We start from the raw sequence: 13,820 nt of genomic DNA on the forward strand, positions 1-13,820 counted from the left end.
GTTTGTTATTAAACACACCTCTTGCACCACGTGACACGTTTCCATAGTCACGTCACATCGCTTCCACCATGTTGTAGGAAATCCGCCGCTGGCTGCTCCCTCAGTCCTCACCCGCTGTCAGATTAGAGTTTAATCCGAGGAGGACGACAAACTGTCAAGACGCTTCGTGCTTCTCGGAAGGACTTGCACCGTTTACGTGCACGTGCACGAAAGAGGAATCTAGCAGCTGCGGTTACTTACCTTTTCTTTGATTTTTTTTTGCAAAAAAAAAATAAATATATATATATATATTTATATATATATTTAGACATATATGTGGATGTGTTCTTCTTTTTTGCCTCTGCAATTAACGAGTGCTACATTTAAAATGAGCCTCCAGTCTATTGTTGCGGTTTATTCATGGTCCGCGAATTGCCAATTCGTGAAGATGTTAGCTTGCTAATTAGCTGAAATAGAGTAACTAAATCGGATTAGCGGTGGATGGCAGCCTACCTCCGGGTAATATCCAAGTAGTATTGTTTGCTATACTTGATATTTTTTCACAGTAGCACTTTTTAGTTTTCGTTTTTATTATTATTTTTTAATTTAATACTTTGTTTAAATTTTAGTATTTCAGTTTTAAATGTTATTGTTAGCATAACTGTTGCCATAAAGCTAGCTTGTCAAATTTCAAGAACTGGATCTCCTTTGCTAGCTTCTTGCGTCTGAATAAAAAAAAAAAGAAAAGAAAAAAGAAAGAAAAGAAAAGGACAAACACAAAAAGGAGTGCATCTGACCTTAACTCAGTCAAAGACCAGACGGAGGTGTCCGCCAGTTCAGTTGTGAACGAACTGGACTGAAAATCAAACAAGATCTGAGTTTGAACTAAACAACGATGTCTGGAAAAGATAAAGACAACAAAGACAAGGAGAAGCAGTCCACCACAGAACGACCGATAAAAAGTGAGTCAACATTTCTCATTTTCTAAACACGGCTTTGAACTTTCTGCAGCGGTGTGCTGATCGTATATTAGCCACCTGTAGATTTTGGAAGCAAAAACAAAAAAAAGAGACCAGTTGTCTTTTGCCGCCTGGCATATATATTATAACATGATTATAGCAGTGTGAAGGCTCATTTCCTCATACTATTTATCATGTAATTCATGTTGATACATACCCATGAATCCTTAATGTAATTGGAACATCATTTTATAACTTTATCTAAGGCTACTGATGTTTTTTGCAGGTGTATGCCGTTTTTCTGTTAAAGATAGCTAGTTTGCTTACAAATATGTTGTTGACAACAGGGACTGCTGGCTTTAGATCACCAAACATGTGGTTATGGCAGCTGGGAAACAGATTTTTTGGCATTGAAATTGCCATTTGAGTTTCCCAGTTGTTGCTGTGGGTCAATCAGAGCCTAGTTTGTGGGAAACTCCCGAGGGGGGAAACACAGTCCCCTTTCCTGCAGCCAGAAACCTCCCATCTGGTTACCTAAAGCCACTACAGCAGCAGCAAGCACTTCCATGTTTCTCTCCAAGGGCACCAGGATAGAGTCCTGCCAGAGGGCTGGAATGCTGGAGTGTAAGCGAGTAGGGGGGAGAGTGAGTTAATTGTGGAAAGAATCTCCCCAGTGATGCTCCCAGCATGACCAGACACAGTGTGGAGAAAGAGAATGGGAACTGTACAAGGGCAGACTGCTTTGCTAAAAGCTTTTAATATATGATGGGACCCCACCTGTCCACTGCTTTTGCCTTTAAATAGTCAAACATTAGTCGTTTGTAAAACACTGGTTAACAGTTACACGAGTAGCTGTGGTCAGCACTATCACATTCTGCTTTGCACCATCACTTGCTTGAGGTGTTTTCTCTCTTGGCCTTGTGTAAATAAACAGTTGACTGACAGAAATGTCATGCCACATGGCTGCGTCGAAGTACATTTGGCTGCTAAAGTTTGCTTGATGCAAAACCTATTCATTTAAAGACCCACTCCAAACATCTTTTGAGATTTTTTAAAGGATTTCCAAGTGTTCTTTCAATAATGATAATGCCATTTTTAGGCAAAATCCAAAAACCCTGTCATTTTCTAGGACATAGTTTCTGCAGAGCGGCAGAAGTTCATCAGAAATTCACTTCTGAGTTGTGAGCAGGACTGTTGGCATGGAGTAAGCACACCCCCTTCCCATCATCCATCTGTTTACATGCTCTTGCGCGAGTTTACAGCCCCTCACAACCAGACATTAGCGGTGCAACAAAAATGGCGAGCAACATCGGAGTTTGCCATGGTAGCTTCTACGTCACATTTACAAAGTTTTTTCCATGGCATTCATTTTGTCTGCTTGTGATTGCCACTGATTTGAATAAAGAGATACCCAGAAATATAATTCTAAGCTTGATTTTCTTCATATCTGTCCGTCATCATGAGAAAAATACCACGAGATCATGTTGAAATCAGCCAAAAAGACGATCATAGAAGTGGGTTTTTAACGTCCAACGGGTTAAAATCTAAATGAAATCAAAGAGAGAAAAGAGGGTAAAGCATTCACCCCCACTCCTGCTGACTGACAGAGATGTTGAATAAGCTCCCATCCTGGCTATTTAGCTTTTTTTGGGGGTGGGCATTCATTGATGATTCGAGCAATCTGAAGTGGTCTTCATGATTCATACAGCCCCAGTCCCCTTCCATTCATCTCCACCCAGCCGCATCTTTGTAATTCAAGCCTCCTCTTTTGTGCTGATTTAGAAACAATAGTGAACATATTGTAGACGCAGGCTCATATCACTGTAGAATAACAGATTACCCCGGGCAGGCGGGGTGCTAGATAGTCATGTCTTTGTTTCTTGCGCTGTTTGTTGTCCTGCCAGACTGTGGGTGATGATGCAGTGCAGCAGTGGGTCACTGTGGCTGTGGTTTGAAGAGTTCATCAAACATTGATGTTAATTAGGTCAGGCAGTCTAATAAGAAGCAGCTCTCACAATGATAGCAGCCTTCTATTATTGTTTCTTTCTTGTTTTTTTTTTGTTTTTTTTAAACATTTTGCTGTCAAAAACAAAACTATTATCATCTTTTTTTAATTATAGAATAACTTATGTGATTTATAAGATATCAAATGCTCATTGTATTCATACTTTCTTTAACTTTGATTTACTTTTTTGACAATAATAAAACAATAATTCTAATTGAAAATAACGATTCTTTTGGACCATCATTTTTTTATTCCATTGTAGGTATTTACTTCTGAACTTCTTGAAAATGCTTATAAATTTGGTCAAAACAGTGATTGCCTGAAATGTTTCACCGTCTGGTTACCCCAAAGCAGTGGATGTTGTCCCATTCTGTCCTCGTCTTTTCATACATCCTTTTCTTTGTTCATACAGGTCTCTTCCCTCTGTGTGACAGGGCTTTTAAGTAAACAGCCTCCGAATCTGGAAGGCCTTCGCTAATAGAGGCTTTACCTAATCTGTTCTTAAGGCTCGTACCTCAGCTTACAGCTCAGTTTGTGGCTGTGCCTCGTAGGCCTGGAAGCACTTACTGTTTATTTATACCACAGTGGTCAACGCATGACAGCTTGTCCTCAGGAAAGGCTAGCCAGACTAGAGCTGTTTCTGTTGTAGCTTACCTCCATTTACCTGCAACCTTTGCTTTCACTCAGACACTCGACGTCTTTTCTAGCTATGTTTTGAGAAAATGTTGCAGCTACTTAGTTAAAACAAACGCTGAAGACTGTAAAAAAAAACAAGACGTTTTTATGGTCAAGCGTCTAAGATAAAGTTAAAGGACCGCTGCAGTCAAATGACAGAAAACTAATCAGAAAATGCACTCACATAAAACACTAAAAATATGTCATGTTCATTTGTTCAACGTGGTTGTAAAACAAGTTGAAATCATTTTTTTGTTACACTGCTACTACTTGTATTGAAAGAAGTTAAATTCTTTTAAAAGTTTCACTTTTTATGACAAATGTATCGGATGTGTTCATTAAAATACACACAAAACATATCAGGATTTCTAAACACGGATGGCCTGTACATTTTCTCATTTCTAAGCCTCTAAAAACGAACCTGTCACATTGTGCATCTGTGTGTTTCTGCCCTAAATTTCACTCTACATAATTTATCTAATGCAATAGGTAATTAGTAATGCATTTTCTGTGTGGCCTGTCATTAGGGATACCATCTGTAATCCCTTTTGTCTGTTTTCCATGCTGGGAGTGACAGAACTGGAATCACACCTGCTGTTCATTTGAGCAAGTTAAGATTAATCTGCAGCTATCTGCTCATGGACTTTTTAAAATCACGAGGCTGCTGATGAAATAGTGTCCTTCTAATCGACAGAAACTGCAATGTAACTCTAACTTTTATCCGAGTTAGAGTGTATGAAAACCCTTTGGACCCTGCATCAACGATAAAGGCAAAATATGACCTGCAAATATTATTTAATCAATGTCAGGACAGGGAAGTCAGTGTCTTTGAAGAAGTATTTATTCCTGTGAAAGATTTTCTGTGATAAACTGTCCAGTTTTTCTTGTTCTGCTCTTTACTGTGTTTTGATCGTGAAACTCTCAGGTGTCAGCCTTGAAAGCGCTGACCTTTTGCGATGGCGGTAAAAGGATTGTGTAGGTGGTGTGGAGCAGCACACTAAGGGAGAGGAGGGAGGTTAAGTGAGGTGTGGTGCCTCTGGCTGGTTGTTGTTCGCGTCTCTCATCTGTCATGATTGTGTAGGTGGATGTATTTCTACTCCTGTGTCAGTGTCTTCCTTATGGCACATTCACTGAAATCACATCTTGTAATTTCAACGCATTAAAATGGTGTGTGAGGTAATAGACAGCGTTTACCAGCTTTCTTTTATGTCCAGGAATTGAGGTTGATACTTTCAAAATGATTCATACAATACATAGTTTTCATCTGTCAACGATTTAAGCGGTTATAGTTAACTAATGACACATTAGTATCCCTAGAGCTGTGTTCTTAAGTCTGATTGATATGTAAAAACAGCGATAATAAACGTCCTTTTGTTGTGTTTCTTTCTGTTTTCTCACCAACAGCCGTGCCATACCCCCCACAACATAAGCTCACAATAAAAGAATTATTTGAAGATGGTAAGCCCAATTCTGAGGTGCTTCGCAATCATCTGGTCAAAGAAGGGAGGGTGGAGGAGGACGTAGCTCTGAAAATAGTCAATGATGGGGCCAACATTCTTCGGCAGGAGAAGTGCATGCTAGAAGTGGAAGCACCTGTTACAGGTAGGTTTTATATACATTTGTAAACACATTTATGCTTACTGCTTCAACAAACAAGGAATAAGTAAAAAAATAAAATAAAAAAAACTTCTTATCTTTTCCCAAGCACTGTTTCTGTCTGGTTGTTCTTGTTCGTTGGAAACTGTGCTTTTGTTTTTATCACTGTTGCTAGCTCGGTAACTGGGCATTATTTAAGAATGAGTGTAGATTTTCCAACACTTTTGGCTTCTGTCACATTTTTTTTTTTTTTTTAGAAAGAAACTCTGCAAAGCATGAATGAAAAAGCTTGCATATAAAAAAAATATGAGCTTATTAAGTCTTTATGCATGAAAAATAATGGCTTGGATGAAGCATAAACTGTAATTCCTTGTATTGTTTAAAAGTAGCGTTAACCAAAAAGGAAAAAAAGGCAAGAAAAAAAAAATCATGAGCCATCGCACCTCCTGAGTAAACAATGGTAATAATGAAAAAGAATTTACCTTTTTTGTATTGGACAATACTTCTTTAACTTAAAGTAACAAAAGTAGCTCACACGCCAAAAAAGTGTGAGCACCCCTGAGCTATAGCATGCACCTGTAACTTGTCAGTTTAATTTATGTTTTCAAAATTCATATCACAGTTATTGCAGGGCTCTGAAAAAGTAACATTAGATTGTTATTACCTAATTGTTCCAGTTTAGACATAGTTAAGCCCAATTTTTATCATTTTAAAATGGAAAAAATGAATTTTTTGTGACTAAATCTGTAATTGTTCAGGGATGTGGTTCACTCCAAATGTAAAAAAGTCTCCTGTAAAGTAGTAAAAGGCTTGTGCTTATTTAACTATGCTGGGCTAATGTAATTTGCTTATTAAGTAGGTTTGTTTTGAGTGAGTCAAGCTCAACATGCAACCCATCCAGCAAGAAAAACTGATGAGTGGTTCTCACATGATCAGTACAGTGTGATGTTCTTTTTTTTTTAGTATGTGGTGATGTCCATGGACAATTCTATGACCTTATGAAGTTGTTTGAAGTTGGGGGATCGCCCAGCAACACACGGTATCTTTTTCTTGGCGACTACGTAGATCGAGGATACTTCAGTATTGAGGTAAGTCGGGGGCTGGAATGAAAACTGCTTTGCTTTCGTTGTGAAGGTGGCAGTTCACATTTTACCTTATGTTGACAGTGAAAACACTCAAGATACAGTAACGGTCAAGCTGTTCACAAATGCCTATTTGAAATGTGGTGAGCTGCAGAGCGACTATAAGTTGGGTCTGATTGTTGTTTAAGGATGTCATCATCTTTACTTTTTCAGTTATCTGAAAACAGGAACTTGACATTGTGTTTTTTATTTATTACTGCACATTTGCTACTATCTTCTACTTACACTTGTGCTTGTGAAATGTTCTTCTCCTCCTTCTTCACTCTACTTCTAATTGAGCACACTCCACTCGAGAGGTTTCATTTTACACCTCAGTGAAATTTGATGCCATTTTTCGGATTGTGTTAATGTCACTGTAAGATGCTAGAAGCAGTGAGAGCTTTGGAAGGGAAGAAAAGATCTGTCAGAAAATTGATGAGTTTGTTTAATAGCTTGAAACCCCATATCTTTTAAGATTAACCTTTGTTAAAAATCAACTTCATCTAAGTGTACGATGTAGGTTTGTGATCGTTTTCCCTTTAAATGTCAGGCTGTTAATCTGATGGGTTTGCATCATGCTTTGCAGTAGATTTTTGTGGGAAACCTTGAATGCAACTGTTGGACTTGTGGACCAAATGGGTTTTGCAGGGAAATTCTATTTGTGATGTGTCTAAAGGGCACCGATCTTACATGCCTTTTTAGAACAGTTAAAAATAAGGCAAGCGACTTGAATAGACAGACAGCTGCATTGTAGCTGCACAAAGGCGACTCCATTTCTCCTACGATCATCTTTGCTCGGATGAGTGGAGTGGGTTTTACATTCAAGCAGTTGCGGAGGGAATTTGATTACCATTGTTTTGGGAAAAGCTACATGATAAAAACATTACTTTTGCAACACTTAGGTTGCATAAAAGGTTAAAGAATGATCGATTTTCATTTTGCCTTGTGATTTCATAAGGTAATCTTGTTGATTGTAGAGCACAAGAGATGTCAAATGTATGTGAGATACAGTTTTCTGTGGGAATTAGATTTTAAAGGATATGAATTATTAGCTCATATTTAGAGAACCAAGGTTACTTCAGAACTCACTGCCTGATTAGTACTAGAAATGGCTTATGTCCGGTTCCAAAACAAATTAAGTCAATTCAGTCACCATTTTTTTACTGTATGGACGCTGCCATGCTGGAGCCAGACATTGTCAGTAAGCAGTGACAGGGCTCCAGACTAACTTTTTTCACTAGGAGCAAATTGGCATACCGTAAATCAACATGCTAACCAGATCTACTAATTTCCACTGTATTACGAATAAATACTTTAATAATAGATGCAGAAATTACAATGCCCTGTTCCAAATTCAGTGTCCCATTTTATTCTGCACTTTTGAAGACGCAAAAACAAGGTAAACTGACAGCAGCATCGCAGTACAAATGACAGTACAAATAGTAAACAAAATACCATACATTTAGAATAAAAAAAAGTTTTTAGTAACGAAGTGATTACCGTAGTAACCTTTCGGTCATTTCACAGTTTCAAACAATACTTAAATGTATGTAAATATTAGGGGATGTAAATACATGTTGGCGACACCAAATAGGTGCACCCAAGATGCACAATAATTTGAGATCACCCAGATGGACGCAACACTGCACAGATCACCTGGTGTGAGACATATTTTTGTTTTTGCTCTAACATCACCTGTCAATCAAAACAAAAATATCACGAGAAAGGGGCGCAAGACCCCAACCTGAGCGAACACAGCTGGAAATTTAGTACTGAACTGACTGAAAGCTGCCCTACAGACTACAAAACAATGTATTATGGGACATGTGTCCTGATGGGTTTTTGTAGTTCACTGATCAATTAAAATAATTTAAAATACCAACTGATTAAAAAAGGCTACATCCATTACAAAACATTAAAATAATTATAAAAGATGTAATATCACAGATCATACTTAGGGGGAGAGGCATATTAAAACTAAATTGAATGTTAAGGACTACAACTTCCTGTTCTCCTTCAGTCTCGCTGCAGCTTCGCCTTCATGCCCCACCCCCACCCCCAGGGCGCTGGTTCATCTTAAACACGTCTATCGTTGCATTTTCCCCATGTGTTTTAAATGTGTCTAAGACTAAATCGTGTTGTCGCTCACACATTTTTAATGTTACAGCTCCGTTAGCTGTCAGGTATGTAGGTGTGGGACATTTATTCTCCTCAGCTGCCCCGACTCCCGCGGGAGCGGTGTGCTGCCGTAACAGCCGCGCACGAGAACAGTGGTTTGCTTCGCGAGTTCGAGACCCCTGCTGTAGACTCTGGCACTGGTACACTAGCCGCAGGTCGAAAGAACGAATCAATAATTCGCTTGCCCATAGCTCAGACGCAGTGACGTGCGGTGAGGTTAATGGCTGGTGAGGCACTGACGTCATCAGTCAGATTTACAAACATATGAACCATACTAAGTAACTTATTCACTATTTAATTGACAACAGTTAACGTGTTTTGTTTAAAATATCATTTCACCGTGTTTTTTTTTCATACACAAACTGCAGCATAGAAAAAAGCACAAACGTTATTATCATCTTACCTTTACTTGTAAATAAAGTCTGTACGCAGCTCCTTCTGAAGAAAATGACTTGCCGCTTGCTATCACTTCTTCTATTGTTTTTTAGCGTCATAATCTCAGGGCTCACCGGCGCCCCCTAACATTAGGCACGAGAATGTCTGGCCTCACCCAGCGGCTTTTTTGCCGGCGTTTAGCGCTCAGCACAAGAAACACGTCCCTCACATACAGTTATTTATAAAAACAAACACTGTACATCATATACATCTGCCAAAATATGTAAACTCAGCTCATATAGTACAAGTGATTGAACAGACATACAGAGAGACAGCAGTACCGTCTGACTGCATAGGTATTGCGCAATCCAAGGTGAGGCTCAGCGGGCTGGTGCCTCATCGCACGTCACTTCTTAGTATCTGAACGGCAAATGCGGAAATTCAGCGATTTTGAAAAGAAAAAACACCCAAAAATGGTACATTTAAATGGAAAATGACTGCAAAGCACAAATTACTGATTAAATATAATAATTGAGTTTATTTTTTCTCTTTTCTTCCCATAATGACAGGTGAGGCTGTGCCTCACCTGCCTCTCCTGACTGCACGTCACTGCTCAGACGCACATATCAGGTTGTGATGATATTTGTCTCCGTTTCCTTCCCACAGATGTTTACGCGCACTCGGTTATCTCTAGGCCCCGCCCCCTCCACATATTTTAGCCAATTGCAGTGACTTTCCCTATTCTTCTCACACGCATTGGCCGCCTCAGGCGTGCGCTCGCGTCTCATTGATGATTTCATTGCTCATTTCATCGATCATTGACGTGCCCCTTCTACGTTTAATGTATAAAAAATACGGAGGGTGGGGGAGGCAAATTTACTGGTAGCACATGTGCGACTGGATGTAAAATTCAGTCGCACTCTCTCAAATTTTGGTCGCAAAATGCGACCAAATGGTCGCAATCTGGAGCCCTGAGTGATTGGTCTAAGTCGGTCTGAGTCACTGTCAAGGCAAAAATAAGAAAAGAAAACACCACTAACTCAAATGCCAAATGCTTTATTTGACTTCCAATCAAACAACAAGGAAATCAAATTAAACCTATTTCCCTGAACCTAACCAAACAGGAGAAAACGGTCATAAACAAAATGGCAGTTCACCCCTACTGCTTCACAACAGAAACGGAGACCTACGGGCACTTACGTGACACGTGCACACCCTACGTGTGCAGCATTTGTACTTGGCCAGTAAGGAACCAGTACACACACCTTACTATTGACCAGAGTCTAGCTTAAGGGCACTGTACGACAGCATCTCCTGTACGCTATAAGTTAGTGTAACTTCCATTATCCTTACAAATATTATACAATACACTCATGAGTCCCCTTGAATGTGTCTCAAGGAAACTGCAAGACGCATCGTGCATAGCGAAATACAGTGGTGGACAAAACTGTTGGAACCCCTCAGTTAAAGAAAGAAAGTCCACAATGCTCACTGAAATGACTTAAAACGTTCAAAAGTAACAATAAATTAAAATCTATTGAAAATTAAATAATCAAAATCAGCCATTACTTTTGAGTTGTTGATTAACAGAATTATGTAAAAAAAAAAGAAATAGGGCTGGAAAAAAATGATGGTACTCTTTACTTAATATTTTGTTGCACAACCTTTTGAGGCAATCACTGCTATTAAACGGTTTCTGTATTTGTCAATGAGCCTTTTGCACCTGTTCACAGGTATTATGGCCCACTCCTCATGAGCATACTGCTCCAGTTGTCTCAGGTTTGATGGGTGTCTTCTCCAAAATTGCATGTTTCAGCTCCTTCCACAGATGTTCAATGGGATTCAGATCTGGGCTCATAGAAGGCCACTTCAGAATAGTCCAACGCTTTTCTCTCAGCCATTCTTGGTGATTTTTGGCTGTGTGTTTTGGATCGTTGTCCTGTTGGAAGACCAATGACCTGCGACTTAGACCAAGCCTTCTGACACTAGGCAGCACATTTCTACCCAGAATGCCTTGATATTCTTGAGATTTCATTTGACCTTGCACAACTTCAAGACACCCTGTGCCAGATGCAGCAAAGCAGCCCCAAAACAGAACTGAGCCTCCTCCATGTTTCACAGTAGGGACAGTGTTCTTTTGGTTGGATGCTTCATTTTTGAGTCTACCAACATAGAGCTGATGTGCCTTACCAAAAAGCTCCAGTTTTCTCTCCTTTATCCAAAGGACATTTTCCCAGAAGTTTTGTGGCTTGTCAACATGCATTTTTGCATATTCCAGTCTGGCTTTTTTATGATTTCCTTTCAACAGTGGTGTCCTCCTTGGTCGTCTCCCATGACTCTGGCTCAAACAATGACGAATGTTGCGATCTGACATTGATGTACCTTGATCTATGAGTTAACCTTTAATCTCTTTGGAGGTTGTTCTTGGCTCTTTGGATACAGTTCCAACTATCCGTCTCCTCAATTTGTCATCAATTTTCCTCTTCCGGCCACATCCAGGGAGGTTGGCTACTGTCCCGTGGGTCTTAAACTTCTGAATAATATGTGCCACTGCCGTCAAAGGAACTTCAAGCTGCTTAGAGATGGTTTTATTGCCTTTACGATGTTTGTCTATAATTTTGTTTCTAATGTCCTGGGACAATTCTCTCCTTCGCTTTCTGTTGTCCATGTTCAGTGTGGTTCACACTTTTTCACCAAACGGCAACATGACTATTTTTCTCCCTTTAAATAGGCAGACTGACTGATCATGGGTTTGAAAACAGCTGTGATGTCAATTAAAGGACATACCTGAGTTCATCATGACCCCCTGGGCATTTAGTTATCAGTCTTTTATGGAGGTACACTCATTTTTGTTCAGCCTTATTTCATTAGTTTGTTTTTTTAAATAATTCTGTTAATCAACAACTCAAAAGTAAAGGCTGATTTTGATTAATACATTTTCAATACATTTTAATTTATTGTTACTTTTGAACGTTTCAAGTCATTTCAGTGAGCACTGTGGACTTTCTTTCTTTAACTGAGGGGTACCATCAATTTTATCCACCCCTGTATGTACAGTAATTTCCAGTTACAAATTCTGCAAATTGTCCCTCTTAAAAAGGTCTGTAATGGTCATCCTTGATATACTTCAACTGTAAGAGACAGAATGTAAGAAAAGATATTTGGATTAGACCTTTTTGGTAGACCGTATGAAATACAGTCAGGACCATAAATATTTGGATAGAGACACATTCTTTCTAATTTTGTCTCTGTACATTACCACAGTGTATTTTAAATAAAACAACTCAGATGCCATTGAAGTGCAGACTTTCAGCTTTTATTTCATGGGTTGAACAAAAAGATTACATAAAAATGTGAAAAACTAAAGCATTTTTTAAACATTTCTTATCGCTGTTTCTCTAAAAGACAAATTCAAGACTTAAAAGCCTCTGGTTTATTTCATTTGTAAAACTTTGCCTTAAATGTGTCTTCATTTGAAAGGCTGGTTTCCTCCCTCCAGTAGCACAATAACAAGACAGATATAGGAGAAAGGATATCAGGATGTGGTTACCAAGGTAACATAAAGATTCTTGCCTCTTAAGGAGTGCATTACCATTGCTGGCCTCAAGTCTGAAGTCAGTACACATGAGCGCACTCTTTTCTTTTTTCCCCCCTCCTATACCTTTGCAGGAAATTCTCTTTGATCTAGAAGTGTATTTCTGTGCACACTGTCTCTCAGCCTTGTCCCTGCTCCTAAACTGAAGAGTGTGCATGAATGCATGTTTGAGTTTTGAGGTGAAAGTAGCCAGCATTCATGCCTGCCTTTGTGCCGTTTCATTTGTCCACCTCCCCCACTCAGACTCCAACACAGTCACTGGTTACAAGGGAGCTGAGGGCTCTCATTAAAACCCATGTCAGCTTCCAGCCACCACAAGACACAGCCCTTTCTCCACCTCCGCACAGATAAGATCAAGTTCCCCCAACACATTCACTTAAACTTTACTCTTCAGTATTCTTCTTAGTGTCATAAATGATGGGGACAGGTCCGTTCTAGCTCTCCTCTTCCTTTTTGTTCTCACAATCAGCTATGTGAAAGCACACCTGCTGGGTTATGTTACCGTGGCATCTTTTTCCAGCAATTTCTTAGCAGATTATTGTTGCTGCCAGTCAGTAATGGGCTCATGGCAAGCATTTGCTGTTCATCACTATCTTGTGAGCGGCAGACAGGAAATTTGTCTTGATTGGGCTTTTGTTAGAGTTTTTTTTTGTGGTTTGAGGAAAAAAAAATTATTTTGAATGTCAAACAAGTTGGTTCGATAATGGTTTATAGTGCCAAAATTGTATTTGTGGTTAACTCACATAATTCAATTTACAATCACTCAAATATATTGATTAAAAAATGAATAATTTTATGTTCATGCATTGGAATTAAGACACCTGGACGTTAAAAATTTAATGAAACTTTTCAATAGTTTATAAAGATAAAAAGTTAGACTGATCAGCCAATCTCTGTCAGCCTCTTTCCACAGCGGGCTTTCATACCTGATGCTTAATGTTAGCATTACATAGAGTAAAAGGACAATGATGGGTAAATTGTGAGTAAATGTCAAGGTTACTTGGGTTAAACACAAATGTCATGTTCACAATCCATCAGAAACAAAGAACACAAAGTTTTCACATGAGACTAAGATGAGAGTAAAAGAAAATGTGTAAAAGTTTTACCCCAGAATGCAAAGGACAGATCCAGCCTTTAAATGGCCTTGAAATGGATCTAAAGCAGGGGTTTCAAACTCATTTTCACCAAGGGCCACATCAGCATAGCGGCTGTCCTCCATGGGCCTGATATAACGTCTGCATGCAACTAAAAGTATTGAAAAATAAATGTAACTACTCCTTAATGTTAAACATATGTTTGCTTGTTACTCTAGCATAAATCCTTTTAAATTTGATTCT

General features: G+C 39.1%; 1 protein-coding gene across 3 annotated transcripts in view; it reads left to right on the plus strand.

Annotated features, from left to right (window-relative positions):
- Nucleotides 1-38: 38 nt before the first annotated feature.
- Nucleotides 39-13,820, plus strand: part of LOC101172250 (serine/threonine-protein phosphatase 2B catalytic subunit gamma isoform) — a 29,057-nt gene continuing 15,275 nt past the window's right edge. The window contains exons 1-3 of one of the 3 annotated variants that reach the window (XM_011479569.3): nucleotides 39-941; nucleotides 5,023-5,220; nucleotides 6,178-6,302. In XM_011479569.3, coding sequence (XP_011477871.2) covers nucleotides 875-941; nucleotides 5,023-5,220; nucleotides 6,178-6,302 — 390 coding nt within the window. In that variant the 5' untranslated portion in view covers nucleotides 39-874. The remainder of the gene's footprint in view (nucleotides 942-5,022; nucleotides 5,221-6,177; nucleotides 6,303-13,820) is intronic. The other 2 variants (XM_011479570.3, XM_011479571.3) reach the window with 2 other exon arrangements.

The sequence above is a fragment of the Oryzias latipes genome, chromosome 9 (assembly GCF_002234675.1).
Source record: "Oryzias latipes chromosome 9, ASM223467v1".
Lineage (NCBI taxonomy): Eukaryota > Metazoa > Chordata > Actinopteri > Beloniformes > Adrianichthyidae > Oryzias > Oryzias latipes.